Genomic DNA, 18,694 nt, shown 5'->3' on the forward strand with positions numbered 1-18,694 from the left:
CCATAACTGCGTATTAATAAATTTTTAATAAAAGGCAGATTCAGGAACGAAAGAAACAGAAGTATGATGCTTTTGAGTAAATAATCATAAATGCAGCCATTTGCTACTGAATCATCTGTGCAAGCCTCCTCCAGAAATATGACCTACTATGCACTAAAAGTGAGGGAGAATATTGTTAATATTTCTATGTAATGACTGTCTCTCTAGCTTATTATTAAATTAACTTACAGTTACGACATAGCTGTGAAAGCCATAGTTTGGATCAGCTTTGTTATTTCCATACTACAACACAAAAGAGCAGCATAAATGTAATATTTTATTGATCACAAACGTAATACTTTTTTAGCAATTAAAATGCATGATGATTCATATGAACAAGGTGAAAATAAAGCAAAACCAAAAAAATTATTTCACATTTTTTTCCATTTCATTCTTAGTCTAAGCAATAAATACAATGCTAGAGCATCTATTAATCTTATTTACATAGTACATGACTTGAAAGTTGCCCGATTTCCATCCTGAATGTTTCATGACATGAAAAGGAGTACATGTTGCAGCATTTCTACAGCCAAATACACCATCAAAATGAAAAAATACAGAGCAAAAAAGTTAACAATAAAAAAAAATAAACTGAGGGCCCTGTAATGGAGCATGAATCCTTGCTATCCATCTGTGTCATTTTATTAATTGAAGACAGTAGCATTAAAAATAGACATTCCATCTCATAGAAAACTAACAACCTTGTATTACAGATACCAAATATAAGACAAGCTCCTAAACAAGGCAAATGTTTCTCTAGCCCCTTTCAGACTGACACAAAAAATCCTCACCAGATAACAAACCAATAAAGCGCAAATAACAGATAAGTGTTTGCATGTTCAAAAGAATCTCTCAGCCCCACCAAAACAGAGCTTTCTTCCATCCCAGAGAACATAGATAATGACTACAACATTTTGTAAAGTAATAAAATTAGCCATGAGAAATACGAACATAAGGATTTGATCTTAATTTATAGTGACAAAAGATTTTTAAGGAGCAGACTCTGCTTTTGGCTGTGTATGACGTGAAAAAGATGAGATAGAAGGAAGAAATAGGGAATTTATATTTTCCAGTACATAATGGGAAATAGGTTAGTTAACTTCATGAGGGGCAGGGAACTGTAGTGCTCCTCTGCCATTTAACCCTCCACAGCCACAAACTTTTTCCTTCATATCCAGCTGTATGTGTGTTTCTTTTTCAAAGTGAAGACAAGTGCTCCTAGAAGCATGCTGTGATTGTCCACCTAGAAGGAGCAGGATTATTTCTGTGTAAAAAAAAACCTCATTTTTTCCCCCCTCCTAATTTCCCCTCACAAGTTTCTCTGACAGAGGACAGGATGCTGTCAGCACCTAGTACTTTGCATTAAATGATACAAATTTGGTTACAGGCTATTGAATTTGAACTGCATGGCTGAGAAGAAAACTGAATTCACTATTGTATTAGACTCTTCACTGTCACTTTTGTATTAATTACAACAACCCACTGGGTACCACTGAAATAATTGTCTGATTTTATGCCATGAAGGGCTTAACAGCACTTTTTTTAAATGGACAGATTATCTGCCTGGGCTTTGATTTGCAGCTGGTACCTATCTCCCAGTGATTCTGAAAATGGAGCTCAATAAAGTCAGGTATCTGAAAACAAATCAGGATACAGACCAGGGATATTAGGAACCAAATAGTCAGTCATCAGTTTTAAAATTACTGTGTTTCACTGACACCAAGAGAGCACTGCTGATTTATACCAGGTGATGATCTGGTCCCCGAAGTGTAAAGCTATACCAGCGCAGGGATTTTCTGCACCACTAATATTTTCCAAACAGTGCACAGATTTTAAGTAACACTATGTAGCTCGGAAAGCACACTTGTAAATAACTTCTAATCATGTTATAACCGATACCATGGCTGTATTCTTACAATGTAAGAGATGATTGTGATATTTGATGATTGCCACATTTCACACCACTGCAAGTATAGCCTCTGACTGTCATAAAATTTGCATCAGTCAACCAGACAGCCTTGCAGAAGAACAGAAATCTTGATTTGTGCATCCTGGCTGAGATTCTATATTATGAAACTAGCTCATTAATAAAACACAAGACTACTTTCTAAATTCAAATGCCAGACATAAAAACTGTAAGAAACTATGTAAAGGTGCAACTGGCATGAATTTACTACATCCTTCTAATGGTTTCCATCTAAATAAAAAGCATTTACAACCTTGTGAAGTCACAAACCAATAAACACTGCGACAGCAAATTAATTAGATGCTAATGAAGCTTACCAAAAGGCTATGACAAAAATGTTTAAATGTTAAAATCAAGTTCTTCATATCCAGAATTAATTATTGAAAACCAAAAAGCGGTCTCAGAAAGAACTATCTTTCAGGTTTTTTTAAAATGGCATAAGTGCACCCACTATACATTAGCATTATAATAGTCTATCAACTGTGACATCCACTTTTCTCCACTTCCACTTTTTTTCATTTGAAGTAGACTTATCTGCAAAATAAACGAGTAAAACTTTTTTCTACTTTTGTTCTTTCTAGTAAGCCTTAAACTCACCTCCTATTATTGCTCACCCACTTTTGATTTTTCTTTGTCATTTCACTTAAAACACAAATAACTTCTACAAATTCTTTAAAGCAAAAGATTTACACCCCCCCCCCCAAACACTATATTTAAGGAAGTATTTTCTGAAGACCTTCCTCACAACCTCATCATTTTCAGTGAGACCTTTACTTGCCAGTAGAACCAATGAAACAACTTACCACGTACTGTTCTAAGCTAAGTGACTGAGATGATTGATTCTGAATGAAGCACCACAAAATAATAACAAAATTATCAATCCCAAATCTTCTGAACTTTTATGAGTCAAACTTTATAGTGAATTTTGCAAACAATAATGAAAAATTATAAACATTAATTTGTTTGATTAATCTGAATCTAATACACTGGCTTTAAAGGCAGCATATCATTTGCACTGCATTCAGTCTTGCATGCTTTTCTCAGACAAAGAAAGCCACAAAATTAATCAAAATTTTGCCCCAAAATGAAGGAACACGTTATCAGGCATATGGCCAAGGCAATACTTAAAAACCAAACAACCAAAAAAACAACAACAAAATCTGTACATGATCTTTTCCCAGTTGGGTACTTGCTTAAGCACACAATAAAGTTCTATCACCTTCAGTCATGGATTACTGTCTGAATGGACTTCTTACTTACAGTTATTCTGCTTAGCACTTTTCTTTCTGGCAGTAAGACCTCATAGATCTTGTCTGCATTAAAGTCAGTAAGAAGCTTCCATAAACTTGGGTAGGAGGAGGAGACACTCCTGTGTATGTGAAAATAATTTAAATTAAAAAACCTCAAAGGTTACTGTATTCAGTTGCAGTACAGAAGTAGGTAGCATCTCGGATTTGCACTGGCATCTATAGGCTTAATTTAAAAGAGTTGCAAAACCAAACTGGCTCTGAGTCAGTATTTCTGAGTCTATTGTCTTAGACTACTTGTTTTTTCATGACAGTCAGATGGTGGACACAAAATTAACCTGGACAAACTATTGCAATTATTGCACCAACCATTTTTTTCCTGTTCTGTTTTAGGTCAATTTAAGACAATACAGTCTGATAAATATGGTATTTACACTAAGTTTCTGTAAGCAAATGAAGTGGCTTCAGTACAACACAGTGTTTATACAAACTGCCAAGAAAATAAGAAATCCTTCATTGAATCCCTTTGTACAAAAAAATTGCCAACTTTGTCTACACAGTAGAAACTGAAGAGGCAAAGTTTGTATTCTAATATATGTACTTATATAAATGCATATATATATATATATATATGCACACATATATATGCTCAGGTGTCCATACTATATAGATACACAGAAACACAAATGTGTATATGCATATGTGTATATACATAAGAAAAATGTTTTGTTTTTGTTTGCATCATTCAGGAGGAAAAGATATCCCAAGTTAGGCAAAATCTTCTGGCCATGAAGTCATGAAATCAAACTTCGAGTTCATGAGCTATGAGGTTGAGCACTCTGGCAGATGCAGAGTCTTTGGCAGTCAACCATACAGCTTTTCAGTTTTTAAAACAACACTCTCCATGTCATGGTAGCCTTTCCCATTTAAATGTTCACTGGTGCAGTCGTGATTGTAGCTATAGCCCTGAACATCGCTGATCGATGATACCGTGTAGGAAGCTGTGCGCATAGCATCTGAATGGCTGAAGCTGTGCTCAAATTGGATTTTGTACTGATTCCAGTGTCTTCTCAAAACAGCTTGGACCTATGCCAGAAAACAAAGGAAAAGAAATGCACATAAAATACTTGGAAAGTTCTCTTTGATATATCCTGAATGCCATAATAAAAGTTTCTTAGAAAATTAGCGGGTAAGGTCTCAGTAAGCTTTTAAAATCAGGGTCCCTACATGCGATATGCCACATTAGACATTCTGAAAGAATTACAGTTCACATAGGCATTATTCCTTGGCAAATTTGGTGAGATCTAATTACATTTTACATTGCTAGTGTATTAGGTGCTCAGGAAAAGCACAGATTATAGATGACATTTGGCAGCAGCAACGCAGACTTCTGCTTTCTCCCCTGTGGACTGAAGTCCAGTGTGGACAGATCAGAATTACAGATGAAAATGGTCATTTCTTTTCATGCTTATACTTAAAAGGTCACATCTTCAGCAGCTGTAAATTCCTGTACTTTCAGCAAAGCATGATTTACATTTGCTATAGATCTGACACAAGAAGGCCTTTTAAAATTTTTGACCATGCCTTAATCGAACGACTAGAAGAACAAGTTCCTGAACTCCATTCAGCACTTATTTCTACTGTGGTTAAAAATAAAACTGATTAAAATAGTTGAAGGCCCTAGCTTGTTTACATCTCTTCACTGTAAGGATGTTATGTTTATCATAGGCTTCCTCTACTATAATATGGCTAAACACCTGTGCATATTGGATTGATAAAGAGTCACATTAATGAAATGCTCATGGAATTAGTTTTTCAGGAAAGATGCCACGTGAAGAATGCTGAGAATGGCAATAGCTGTTATTGCTGCTGTTTTTTAAAAGATCTTTTCTAAGTACCAGCTGTTCAAGAAACCGCCCACAGATCACAAATATTTAATTTCCTCTTCAGCCAGTCTTTGTACACAATGACCAATCGCTCTGTGAACACCTCCTGGTGTAGGCACTGATTTTCAAGAAAGCTGAGGGAACACTGACATGCACGTTTATCCCGCAGTGCTGCCCAAATGGCTGGCCTCATTCAAAATCACAGCCTTCATTTCACTTTGTTACACCCAGAAGAAGAACTAAACAGTGAATAGTGATCCCTGGTTAAATATTAATTTGTAGGTTAAAAACTGTTAGGATTTCCCATATGTCTTCAGGGTTTCTGCTGTGTTTGCTTTCGATTTTCTAGCACAATGGCTTCTTTTGTCTACTTTTACTCTGGCTTTAATTATGAAAAATAAACAGAATGGATGTAAATTTTAGATTTCCTGCAATCTGATATTGAAATCCTCTATTAAGAGAGGACTTCATATTTGTCAAAATCCAAGCAAAGAAAATGTAGAATGGTGAGAGAAGAAGTATCGAATGATTAACATAAAAAATTAATATTTTAGGGGAAAGGAGATGATCTTTCATTGTTCATAAAACCATTCCTGTCTATTTAAAAAACCTAAATACAGATCTGCAAACACTGAATAGAAATCAGGTGTCTTGATACTTTTGAGCATCTGGTCCTATCACTCTTCAAATCAAAATTATGCATTTCTTCTGAGTCTAAATGGAGAGTTCATGTTTTATCACAGTAAGTTTTTGATTAATTAATTTGCATTGCATAGCAATATATGACCTTAAATTTTCACCCTGTTTGAATTTATTTCCTGTAGTCCCTTATAAAGCCGAGAGATGAGGAATATTCAAAATTCCATCTTCTCTGAGAAGGAAGCTTTAGAATTTATTTCTATATCATATAAAATGTAGTTGCAAGTTTTATTTTTTGTTTATCTTTCTGACCTGTCACCCCATACTTTGACTACTCCTGTGGCCTTCCTGTTTTCTTCCAGGTGTTGTATTTATCTGTAAATGAAAGAAAACCTCAACTCTGTTGTTTTGGAGCCAAATCTGTGCATATGATTAAACTACATTCCATTTTTTCCTCCTTTCCATGGTCAATTATCTCAATAAGATTAGAGTTTTATTGTAGCAAAATATATATATATATATATATATATATATTACAGAATTTTTGGTTTAAATAAGGCAAACATTGGGCATGAAATGGGCAAAGAACAGCAACTGTAACTAAATGGCTTATCCAGGGTCACAGAAGTCTATTGGCAGAGCTGGGAAATATACAACTCCCATGATGCCAAACGGTATTATACTCATGCCTCCCTCCACATTTCTTTCTAGTTGCTTCAGCAACACTTGTTTGTTCATCTTATTTTCAGTTGTTTTGTAAATAATATTTATAAATCAGTCCTAAAGACTTCAGAATATCAGTCCCCACAGCTCATGAGGGCCTTCAGTATCCCTGAAAGACAAGTGCTTGCTGCTGTTTCTAGGGGGAAAATAGGCTGTTTAGCTTGCTCTCTGGCCAGCGACAGATTTCTATAAGCAGCATTTCCTGGGTAGCCAAACACAGTTTCCTGTATGCCCTCCTCAGTACCCATCATGTTCTTTCAGTGTACATCTAACTAAGCCATGCCTTCTGGCATTCCTCCAAAAGCCTCTCCATTGCTGCTGAATCGCTATTTCACCTCTGTCCTACTCCACATCTGTTCTTGTAGGTTGTTACATCCTCTCATTCATTATTACCAACTTTCAGTCTTGTCTAAACTGTCCAATCAATAATTTATAGAAGATGATGGGAAATCAATGAGTCAACTGATTTTTCACCGCTAATTATACTCCATTTAACAATATGCATGTCTATCCATAAAGTGAAAACAGAACTTTCACTCTTTCTTCAGCTTTGAACAGATGCATATAGCTGTAAATTCAATTCACAAGGGGCAGCACTTTGTTATATGAAATGATATTAAGTGATACATTTAAAGATAGAAACATAATATATGCAATTGCATTTCTCAATTCTTAGTAAAGATGCCAATTCCAGCTGAAGGATTCTTGCTTTCTCTCTGTATTAATAATGGCTTTTTTTTTTATGAGGTTTAAAGAAAGGCTCCTTCCCATCTGCTCTTCAACATAGCTTGATGTCCAATATAACATAAATTAAACCAATCAGTAGCCAATGAGGAGGAAAAAAACCAAAACCTTGATTAAAGGTAAGGATAAAGGGATGCTATAACCCTTGCTGTAAATGCTGTAACATTTCCATTTCCCAGTGAAAGGGAAAAAAACCAAAACAAAACAGAACACTTTACCTGTATAATGTGCAGATTCCCACGCGTCTATTAATAGGCCAAGAGAAATCTTTCTACTGATTTCACTGAAATCTAGAACAGGCTTCTCTTGTGACTGCAGCCTGTGTCACCCCAAAGGCCTCTCTAGGTCAGCTCGGATTGGGAAACATGATTAGGTAGTCTAGAAGCCTCTTACTTTGCGGGATGCTAGGACATAAGCAGAACATGAGTGTCTCCAGGGAAGCCCTACCACAGAAGATAAAGATGAAGAGTTTTTGCATATGCCCTATATCTGTAGCAGGCGGTTTCTGACAAACTAAGCTGCAGTGCACGTTAGAGCTGGGACTGACAGCCCATCCCTGGCTGCACTGCCAAAGAAGTTTGCAGATGTTCCTCGGCTACTGTCAGCAGGCCATAGCTGCTATTTTTCGGATGCTTCTTAGATTTCTCTTCACTACAGCTCTCTGCTAGCAGGCCGTTTTATTACCCCTCAGGGCCAGAGGTGGCCTGCAAGCCACTACTTGAACAGGGTTGGGCTCCTGGCACTCGATACAGAAAACAAAGTGGTGCAGTAGCAGTTGGGAAATACTCAGATATGGATAAAAGGAAATTATTGCTTTCTAGCATTTTTAATTGCTAATTCCCCACTGAAAAAACTTTTTCCCGTTGTCGCTCATAGTGTTTTGTACAGTTTATGATGAGTTGCTGCTATGCCAGGTGATGGTAAAGAAGCACCTTGCGCACCATAGCTAAGTCACAGTTTCAGGCTATGTTATGGCAACGAAATACACACATGCCTGCAGCACACATGCCAGAAGCCTCCTCTTTTAGGAGACAAAGGAAACACTTTTTTTCTGTGCAGACATTTTTCCTAACTATAGTGTCATTCTTCCCACGTTCTACCTTACTGTTCCAGTTGCTTATAAGGCAGTAAATGCCTTCTAGAACACAATGCAATGAAAATGCAGTTATCTTAAAAACAAAATAGTGGTGGTTGAAGCACTGATACCAAGAATAAAACAGTTATAAGAAGCATAGACTTCCGCTATATAAAGAGCAAATGTATACACTGAACCAGGCCCAGTAAACTGTGAGAAAGTTTCTCTATTCATCTTTTCTGCCTGTTCCCTTTGCAAAAAAGAGGTTACTGAGACTCATGCATCTCTTAAAAGAAGAAAAAAAAATTTGAAACCATTTGGAAGTTTCATTACAATTCAATCAGCTTCAGATTGAATAGGAAGAGGAGAAAGGGTGATCTGCTTGAATCAATTCTTACATTGGCCAAATACTTACTGCATAAGTAAATATTACCCTCCAAGATGTTTGTGTCAGCACACTGAAAAGAATTTATGACATCTGATTAAAAAAGCTAAGGGTTCACTCATACAAACACATCTGGTTACTCCCACACATCTGCTTACAGCATACAGTGCAACTGCACTAAATGTAGAACAAACAGATGTGTAGGGATAAGTGCAGATTATAGTTCTTCCTCTGCCAAAAGTGCTGGAAAAGTCTCAGTTGGGTTTTGGGGTGTTTTTTTTGTTGGTGGTGGTTTTCTTTTGCTAGCAAGAGTCATATGAAAGTGTGTGTGTGCGCGCGTGTGTGTGTTTAAACTTTCTACTACTTCTTTCTCTGCGCCTGTAAGGCCTTGTAAGGACTTGCAAGTGTAAAGCTTGGGTGCCAGTTTCTAGTTAAAAGTCATCGTGTGCACTCAAGAGTTTTAGGATCTTACGTCTATTCAAGTTAAAAGCAAAGCTTGTTAATGTCAGCAATTCAGGATCAGTACCATATACTACTGAAATATGATGCAATCCTCTGACATAAGAAAGAAGTTTGTTTTTTGACTTTGGACAGATGATGTTTCCTCAAAAGTGCCCTTCTACTTATTCAAGAAAAAAAATTTCACCCGGGTACATAAAGCTATTAGGATCTGATTTTGTAATGATACTTTCAGCTGTGTTGTAAAAGCAGCTTTCCAAACATAAGCCTGACATTTTGCCAAAATGTAAGGTCTGAAAGAAAACTAAAAAAAAAGTTTAATTGTGCTTTATAAAAGGAAAAAGAACATAGGGTTCACGAAAGGAACAAGACTGATGTAATTGCAGTTCAGCTACAGAGCTGCCATAACACAGTAATACCCCAACATAGCAACATGTATGCGATATGCTTTTATCCTGCTGTAGAAAGGACCAATCCAATGATTCTCCAGGATAACAGATGCCATAGTGATAACTTCCCATATAGACAAATATGCCTTCTGGATATTGAATTACTTTTTGCTTTATATGATATTTACTGAGAATTTATATCAAAGCAACAAGTGTATTCAGTTCCTTATATAATCAAGAGATGTGGATATTTCTCAACACAAAAGAGTTGTCCCTAAAGTACTTATGATGCCTTGAACAATGGCATATTCTTTCCCAAGCTCTGCCTTTGGCAGCAAGATTCTTTTTTTTTTTAATTATTTTTACTTGACAATTAAATTTGGAATTAGGAATTTAAAAATTATATATTTTTAGCTCACCATTTCCTTAATTGCTGAAGCAGAACCAAAATATGCAAAAAAAAGGAAAAGTATAACAAAAATATTGAAAACCTTTACCTCTCCATTAAAGAAGCAGAAAATTGTAGCCACCAGTAGACCCTGCAAAATAAAAATAAAAAGATTTTGCTTGATTTCAGATACATACAGATTTCTTCAGAAATGAGATAATTAGAGGTTCCTGATAAAATTCAGATATAGACAGCAAAAGGAAAAATGTATTACAAATCTAAACCTGGTGAATTATTCCTAAAGATGTATTAGTAAAAACAATTGGGTCAGCTATCTACCATGATATATTTTTTTTTCCTTTAAGAAAAGAAAATTCAGTGGAATGAGACAGTTGAATGTATTTATAAGCAGGAATATTGTATAAAGTCTTCCATTTGAAAACTAAAATCACATGATCATTTTTCCTGTATTTGCTGTACATGCCCACTGTTATCTAGCTCAAGTGAACAAAAGCTATTTAATGCTTCCTACCTGGTAATGCATAAGGATGTGCATCACATAGTCATATACTTCCTCGGCGATCCGGCCTTCTGGTCGCCATGGAAACAGCACAAATTCAATGCCCAGTAGTGGAACCAGAATAAGAGTAGCTCTTACAGCTTTCATGTATAGGTTGGATTCTGCCTTGTGTGTATCTTTCAGCTTCGTTATGAGAACACGAACAATATTTAACAGGAAGAAAAGATTCACCTGTCAGAAAATAAAATGGCACTGAAGATATTCTGAAAAAAACCACACACTACTTTGTGATACTAAAAAAAAAAAAGACAACTCAAGAAAACTCATAGTACATGGATGTCACTGATTATACAGTAAACAGGAGTTAAATCTCTCTGAAAACACCCTTAAGAGTCTCTCTTAAAATACCTTTAACATCCTTAAGAGCCTGGGCTCTGACATTTAATATTTATGTCCAGTCCTCTAATTTATTAATCAAATATCCATCCAGATAATGTAGTAGAACCTCGATTATGAAAAAAAAAATACCAGCACTGCTGTTATTTCACACACAAAATCTTGCAGTTCTTTTATAGTGCTTTGTATCCAGAGCCTTTGATTTATTTTTACCAAAAAAAAGCATTCTTATCATTTCACAATAAAATAGAAAAAAAAACACCGTGCTGTTTTATAGGGAATAGATTAAGACACAGACGTAAGTTAACACAGTTTCAGAACTTGGCCTGAGCTCCACAGAAGTCAGTGGACCATGTCAATGCTTTTCTTTTGGTAGACATAGAGTGATGTCCCAAAATGCCCTGTGCTATACCTGAGGAATAGCACATATTTAGATACAGACCAACCTGCATCTGAATGCAGTTCTTAAAAAAGCTTCTGGCTTTTTCTTTTTCAAATATGAAGCTGACAAATTTCTAGAGAAGAGAAAAACAGATATTTTTAATAAAAAGAGAAATAAAATTGTAGGCAAAACGTCTCTACAGGGAACTGTATAATCCTGTAGACAAACAGCACATCTGAAATACTCTCACAGTGGCTCTCACATGGGTTGATGTCCAAAACTTTCAACAGAACTACAGATGGGACAAGCTATGAGATGATGGTGATGATGATGCTCTACATTATTCTTATGTGTTATGGAATTTGATACAATCCTTTTCTCCAAGTTTCCTATCCTAAAGCATTAGGAAAAAAAGGAACAAACTCAGTTTTTAAATGAAGTGAGCAGAATGTTGATTGCTCTTTAATTCCATAGTTATTAAACATTTTCTTGTTAATAGTGGGGTATAGCTGTCCACTCAGTTTCACCAGAAAAGAACAAACTGAAGTCACAACAATGCAGACTAAATCTCTTTCAACAGTCACTGCTGTAATTAACCACAAAACTTTTTTATTTATATATATATACATATATATACACATACACACACATATATGTACATATATATATACACACATATAAAAAACTAGGGCTAGAGGAGGCCCTGAGAACTCAGCTAATCCCATCCCCTTCCACAAAAGATACAGAGGCAAAATGCTGCTGCTCAGGATACTGACTATGCAAGGGAGAAACCTAGATTTTGATTCTCTTATTCCAAATAATTAGCTATCCTTTTAGATAATTGTATAGACATTAAAGAGAGGAAAAAAGTCTCCTAGCTAGTGCAAGCAGCCAGTAGAGGGAAAGATTCTCCATTCTAGACTGACGAGGGATTGCTGGTCTGGGAGCCGGCGTCCCTCTCCCTTTCCGAAGAGTGCAAACGGGTGGCGGTTTCGGCGCATGCGTGTCCCTGGGTCCTGCGCAACCCAGGCAGGATGCCTGCCAGGGCAGGGAAGGCCTTCGTGCTGAACGGCTGTGTATTGTTAAAAGCAACATGGCCCCTGACAGATACGTTAACGTTATTTATATTTAACTTACATGCTATTTAAATCAGTTTAACAGGAAATCATTCTACATGGGAAACTACTGCATGAACTACTTCTGGAAGCTTCCAGCTACCTTTTAGCTTTTTTTAAACAACCAAGGTCTTCTGATGCTCTCTTAAGGGATTTATTTAGATTTTATGCAGCCGAGGTTCCTCATCCAACTTCCTATAGTACACTTCCTCCGCAGCTAAATTTAATCCTTCTCACTTAAATCTGTTAGTTCAACAACAACATCTCTCAGACATAGAGCATTCAGTCCGCTGGTGTTTTAGCGGCATGACCAGTTCTTACAATACAGTCCTCAAATGCTAATTGAGGACAAAAGTTGTAGCAGCTAGGAATAAAATACCACCTAGCAAATTTTTTTCATTTAAAAATGCCTAAATGCACAAAATCATTCTAGTTTTTCCACCTACCCACCAAAACGAAAAAAACCCACAAAATAAACTTGCAGATAGTTTTCCAACAGATATTAGAACAAGCAGAAAAGAGAAATGAGGCAAAGTAGAGTCTCCGTAGAAATACGCAGCACCAATTTTTGGTCAGTATCTCTTCTGTCATGAATACAGTGCAATCAGGATGGATGAATTCCCATGGAAGTGATGAAAACTTGTCTTGATTTTAGCAAGCAACTTAGAACATTTTCATATTTAAACAATAGTTGGCCAGTGGAACTACTTGCATACATATTATCATCAAATTGACTGTGATGGTCTGTAAAGCTCCAGAGGAGTCCTGTTGTGCTAGCTGCAGTACAAACACATAGTAAGATACAGACAGTTCCACAGTGATATGAAATTTGAAACAGACAAGTCAATAAAAGAAAGAAAGGCAGAGAAAGCAAACTTAAATTAAAAAAGAATAAAAAAAAATGTTGGAGTCGATACTGGGAACTTAGTAGAATTTAGGTTCTGCATTCAGAGTTGTTGAGAACATAGCTGAGCTTAAAACTCAACAAGTCCTGCCGTCCTTTAGTTCAAAATTCCTCAGGTCCCTGAAATTTCTACTTTTCTCCATGCCCAGTTTGTGCTAAGCAGTATGATCATCCTTATTCACATGTACATTTAAATTGTTTAAATTCTTTCTTGGGATGGTATAAACAGACCATTCTCAGATCAAGATACTCGGATATTCTCAGACCCTAGCTAGTAGTCATTGCCTGTTTTCAATATAGCCATGCAGCTTCAGACCTGAGCCTGCTTGAGGCTGGCTTGAAAATCTGAGGTACTAATACATAATATTATTATATGGCAAAATAAACATCCCTTTAATACTATTTATGTAAATAATGGCATAACTAATTTAAAACCTGCTCTTTCAGTGGCACCAGTGCAAACTATAACAAGAAAAATAGTGCACTGGCATATCTGAAAGCTACACTGAAATCAATACTGCTCTCGCTAAAGTTCAAATCTATTGCTTTTCTTTTTTTCCTCCATTTTGATCAGTATTTGCCCAGTGTAAAAATTAACACCAGCATCTACTGTTTCATTCCCACGCTATTTCTTTGATTGCTTAGACAAACATTTGCAATTAAGCAGGCAACTGAATACAACTTCAGTCAAGATGTAACTTATGTCTGCTCCCATTTAGAGCTTCTTTGACCTGGATCTGACCACAGTTATGTAATAACAGGGATTGTAAAAGCAGCATTGTTGTTAACTTTATGTAACTGTAGGATTTTCAGTGACATACAAGAGCTAAAGGCCTAATTCCCATTGGCTTTTGCCAGTTGTCCTGGTACCCCCTGGACAATCCACTTCATGCTTTTTGAGCTCTTGCTCCTGCAAGTAGAAACAGTGTTGTTTCCCTTGTTATCTAATTTGCAGTTTAATATTGTTGCTTAAACTTCTACTAAAGCAGGTCATGCTTAGTAAAGTGTGAAAATTTTATCTGGCAAGCAAGCTGCTTAAGCAAATGAAGGTTCTGCTCACACAGCCTAAACACATGCACTTCATCTTCTGTCTTTATCCCTGGCTTGTCTTTTCTGAATTGACATATTAAATTTTGTTTTTGCCAGAAAGGAAAGAAACTCTTTGAAGGTATTTTCATATCACACACATCACAGGCAAGATGTGTAGTTGTGTTTAATCTTCATTATTCCTACATGTATTTTTCTTGCCTCAGTACCATCAGTAAATTTATTTGAAAAGCAAGAGAAACATTTTCAATCAGCTCCTCATGAAAAATATAGGAATATCAAAGATATACGCTTTTGTAATTTGCAAAGGAAATGGACACCGATTCTGCCAAAACTAAGCACACCAAGGAGATTATTATGCCTCCAGTGAAATCAGAGGACATTCTGTTGACTTGAGTGGAAAGAAGACTTGACAGTTTAAGATTAGTCCAGTGCATTTGAAATCAATAGGAGTCTTGCTGTTATTTTCAGTGTGACTTTGTGGAGGCCACTGCTGGGAAGGAGAAAATGATCTTAAATCCTATAATAAGGTCACTTCATGGAAGATGGTATAGGTCTCAAATTTTACACGTTTTTTTTGTTGTTCTTGAAACAAGCTCCGACTAATATATATTGTATCTCAGCTTTAAAGAGCTTTACTTAAGTGATATATCTATGAACAGACGCTTGGAAGAAGGAAGTAGTGGCCCACAAGACGATGCAGAGTAGCATACATTTTCTGGGTGAAATGTGGTGCCACTGAAATGAGCAAAAAATTCCCATCAATTTCTGTGAAAGCAGGATTTCACCTTCTGTTTAATTTGGAGACTAGAAAAGTTAAAAGGATTTAGATTTGGGTTTAGGTATGCAGATTAGAGCATAAAGTATCTTTACATGAACATACATGGCAGACCTGACTAACAGGACAGGGGATTATCAGTAATAATCCACACCTCAAGGGTCATGGGTCTCAGTTTCATGGGCAGAGTACTTCATGCATATCATGGTATCAGTGCATTCTTCAAATATAAATTTACCAGCTAATTACACTGTGAATGAAAATGTGGGAATTGCAAGAACTACAGGCTTTATGCAGTGGTCTTCAGAGAGAATTCTCTATGCACAGGATACCCTCAGCAAATTTGCATTAACAATTTAAGAAAATAGGAAGTTCCTATAGAACACAGACTGAAATGGTTTCCAAAAGTCTACTGAATATTTTCATTCCTCATGAATTTCCTTGCATAATCTGAAAAGCCATGAGAAAAGTCCTCTGCCAGATCAGCCTGAAAAATCTGTTATAGTAAGAGAAATGACTGTAATATATATATTCAGCAGCTAACTCAGTCCACATGTAGAATGCCTCTACAGTGCAGTATTATCTGCATTATGCATTCATAGGTACTAATTATGTAGACAGTTGTGTAAGTAGGTGCACATTAAACATCAGTGTTTTCTTTTATTGCCCACCTATTTCTATTTAGCAATAACATCATGGCTGAATTGCACAGGTTAAATTCAGTCCTAGAACAATTAAAGTACATTTATTTGTATCAATAAACTTTTTAGTTAGTTACCTAGAATTTAACATCTTCAGTAGCAAGGATTTGTGCTTGCTGGCATAAATCCTAGCACGAATTGAGCTGGCATTAAGTTGGAGAATAAGATGGGATTCTGCTCTCTAAAAGTTTATGGGAACTTTTGAAGCAGAGGAGTTTCAGTACCTCAGTCGCCAAAGCACACATTGCTAGATCAGTATCAGGACAAAAGGAGTCACATATATTTGTAGAACTAGTTCCACTGTTTCTCTCCTGAGTTCCTGCTCTAATTTCTCTCTATACTGTGTTCCCACCTGCAGTCAGTCCTGTGACATTCAACAGACCTCTGTCAGCACTTCAATCAGGTCCAGTTTGGTAGCTGTTTGGCCACATTAGCACAGTGCCACACTGAAGCTACTGACATCAACCCAGCAAATAAAGCATTGGCCTGGGCAGTCAGAACTGAGGACTGAAGCAGTCTCAGCTAAAGGAAGATTTTGAACTTGTCCCTTCAGTACTCCAGATAACATTTAGAACTTCCTTGCCACTAGGACTTAAATGTAATGATAACCAATATTGCAAAACCTGAGTTTCTTGTAGGACCAGGATACAGCTCCCTAACAACGTCAACGCTTGTTATCTTGTGTGTCTAAAGCACCCTACAGGATTAAGAGGGAATCCTGCAAATGACAGTGACCTGTAAATGTTAGCTCTAGGCTCTTATCAGTTTCTAAGACCATGAACAGTCAGGAAACAAGAAAGAAAAACAAATTATCTGAAAAATGCCTACCAATAGAGCAGCACAAATAGGACCATGGATGATGTACAGCAGATGAGTATCAGAACTGATCCAACAGCTAGAGAAAACAGGGAAAGAAAAAAATATTTTATTATTTTATTATTATCTGTTCTATTCCTTTTTTTTCTTTAAAGAGGATAAAACAGTTTTGCAAAGCAAGTGGAGAGGCTACTTACTTGTCATTGTAATATAAACTCCTTGCAACAGCATGTATGCATGCAGGGATCAGTGGAAAACCTGTGAAGGAAAAACAGTGTTTTCTTCATATATAAACCTGGCTAACAACTAAGTAAATTTGCATCTCTTGCAGGAATCCTCTGTATTTTCACCTCACCCAGACTATATGCCTGCAGAGCAAATAGAAAGTGAATTGATCCCTGTAACCTTATTTCCTCAAATTTCAATCAGGAGCAGGTATGAAACCTTATTCTCACTGTCTTACCAGGAAATCCACAGCAACATATAGAAAAAAAGGCAAATCAAATTATAACTATTTAAAATGTAACAATCAGTTCTTAGTAACACAGATGTTTTTCAGACTGCAATCCACAGTAATACTAAATATGTAAGTAATACTAAAAAGGTAAGTGTATATATGACCATAATTTTAATAGAATGATTAAAAATGCTGATTATGTTCTCACTGATATTAACTGGATATTCATAAAACAAGATCACCTGCAAAAATATTTGAAAATGGACTCTGGAAATCATGCTGAATTAAAAGCTTTTTCAAAGAAAAAAAGTGATTTGGGATGCTTGACACCCTAACTGTACCTTATTTTCAGAGACTGCTGAGCACCTTTTATCTCACAACTATGTCTTGTCTGCGATTGCAGTGAGATGGCTAGGAACACAAGCACCAAGGCATGTTAGAGTTGAATTTTCTGTTCTAGTCCACTGAAGCTGAGGAGAGAGTCCTCACTTGCACTTTGTGAATATGCAGTTTTGCACTGTCTGAAACTACTGGGTTTGGCGTGTTAGTTTTGACAGTTATTACTTAAGATCTTCAGCTAAAGCTATTCTGTGTTTGCTTAGTGAACAATACAGGTCAAATGGAACTGCTGGAAAAATAAATGCTTGGCCATTTCTAACTTGGTTCTGACCCTCCACCCTAGACATGGCGAGACTTCTCTGAAAACAAACGTTCATTCCTGTATAAACATCTTCAAGATGAGGAACAAAGAATAATTACTTCTTAATGCCTTTTTTATAATAGGAGACTTATTTTCTCTGTACAAAGGAGGAGTCACTTCCTGACTCCAGAAATGCATAATCTCTCTTTCAGCTAAGATAGAGGTACATACAACTTCCTGTGTTAGTGTTTCTAAGCCTGTTAAAGCACTACAGACAAAGAAGAGAAGCATGTCATCAGTGTTCAAAGCTACCATCTCAGAGAAGCAAAGGGACAGATGTTTTTCAATTTTTTATGAAAAGCCATAAAAGATAACATTGGCCAGAAAATATAGAACATGAAATTGCATACCCCAGCCAAGAAGGTAATACCACATCAAGTGTTGTTTCTCAGCAAAAACAGCCACCACAATGAGAGTATGCAGGTAAATGCCTTCACACAGCATCCAAAAGTAATTGCACCCCATTAGATACAGGTAGATAAACTGTGACACTTTGCAACTAACCTGCAGAAAAAGCAGAGTACGACATAAATATTTAAGTTGCAAAAACCTCAGAAATTTATGTGCAAAATGGAAGAAAAATGCTTGAGTCACCAAATATTAGTATTTATTCTGTTTTTCGGTAATTACATATTTTATTGTGACAAAGTCAATAGTTGAGTCTGTATTTTATTAATCAGCCGTGGGAACCTTGAGATCCTCAAGCATGATGGCAAGAAACAGTAATGACATTTTCCCTTCTAATTGCAAGTATTGCTTGTTTTGACCATTCCAATCAATAGGCAGCCCTCTGACGGTAACTGCACTGAAAAATACTTTGGTGCACTAATCCCCTCTCAGTTATACCAATCACAATACGTAAGTACTCCAGAGAATGATTTACATTTTAAAAATACTGACAATGTTTTCAATTTTAACCTATTCATAACTGTAACACT

At 36.4% G+C, this 18,694-nt stretch overlaps 1 protein-coding gene across 5 annotated transcripts in view; it reads right to left on the minus strand.

The window, feature by feature from the left end:
• Positions 1-298: 298 nt before the first annotated feature.
• CALCRL (calcitonin receptor like receptor) overlaps positions 299-18,694 on the minus strand; it is a 71,050-nt gene continuing 52,654 nt past the window's right edge. For 4 of the 5 annotated variants that reach the window (XM_064515051.1, XM_064515050.1, XM_026110262.2 and 1 more), the window contains 6 exons: positions 18,107-18,260; positions 16,797-16,857; positions 16,612-16,678; positions 10,473-10,691; positions 10,050-10,091; positions 299-4,338 (listed from right to left, as the gene is read on the minus strand). In XM_064515051.1, coding sequence (XP_064371121.1) covers positions 4,117-4,338; positions 10,050-10,091; positions 10,473-10,691; positions 16,612-16,678; positions 16,797-16,857; positions 18,107-18,260 — 765 coding nt within the window. In that variant the 3' untranslated portion in view covers positions 299-4,116. The remainder of the gene's footprint in view (positions 4,339-10,049; positions 10,092-10,472; positions 10,692-16,611; positions 16,679-16,796; positions 16,858-18,106; positions 18,261-18,694) is intronic. The other variant, XM_064515052.1, reaches the window with a different exon arrangement.

This window comes from Dromaius novaehollandiae, chromosome 7 (assembly GCF_036370855.1).
Source record: "Dromaius novaehollandiae isolate bDroNov1 chromosome 7, bDroNov1.hap1, whole genome shotgun sequence".
NCBI classification, from domain to species: domain Eukaryota; kingdom Metazoa; phylum Chordata; class Aves; order Casuariiformes; family Dromaiidae; genus Dromaius; species Dromaius novaehollandiae.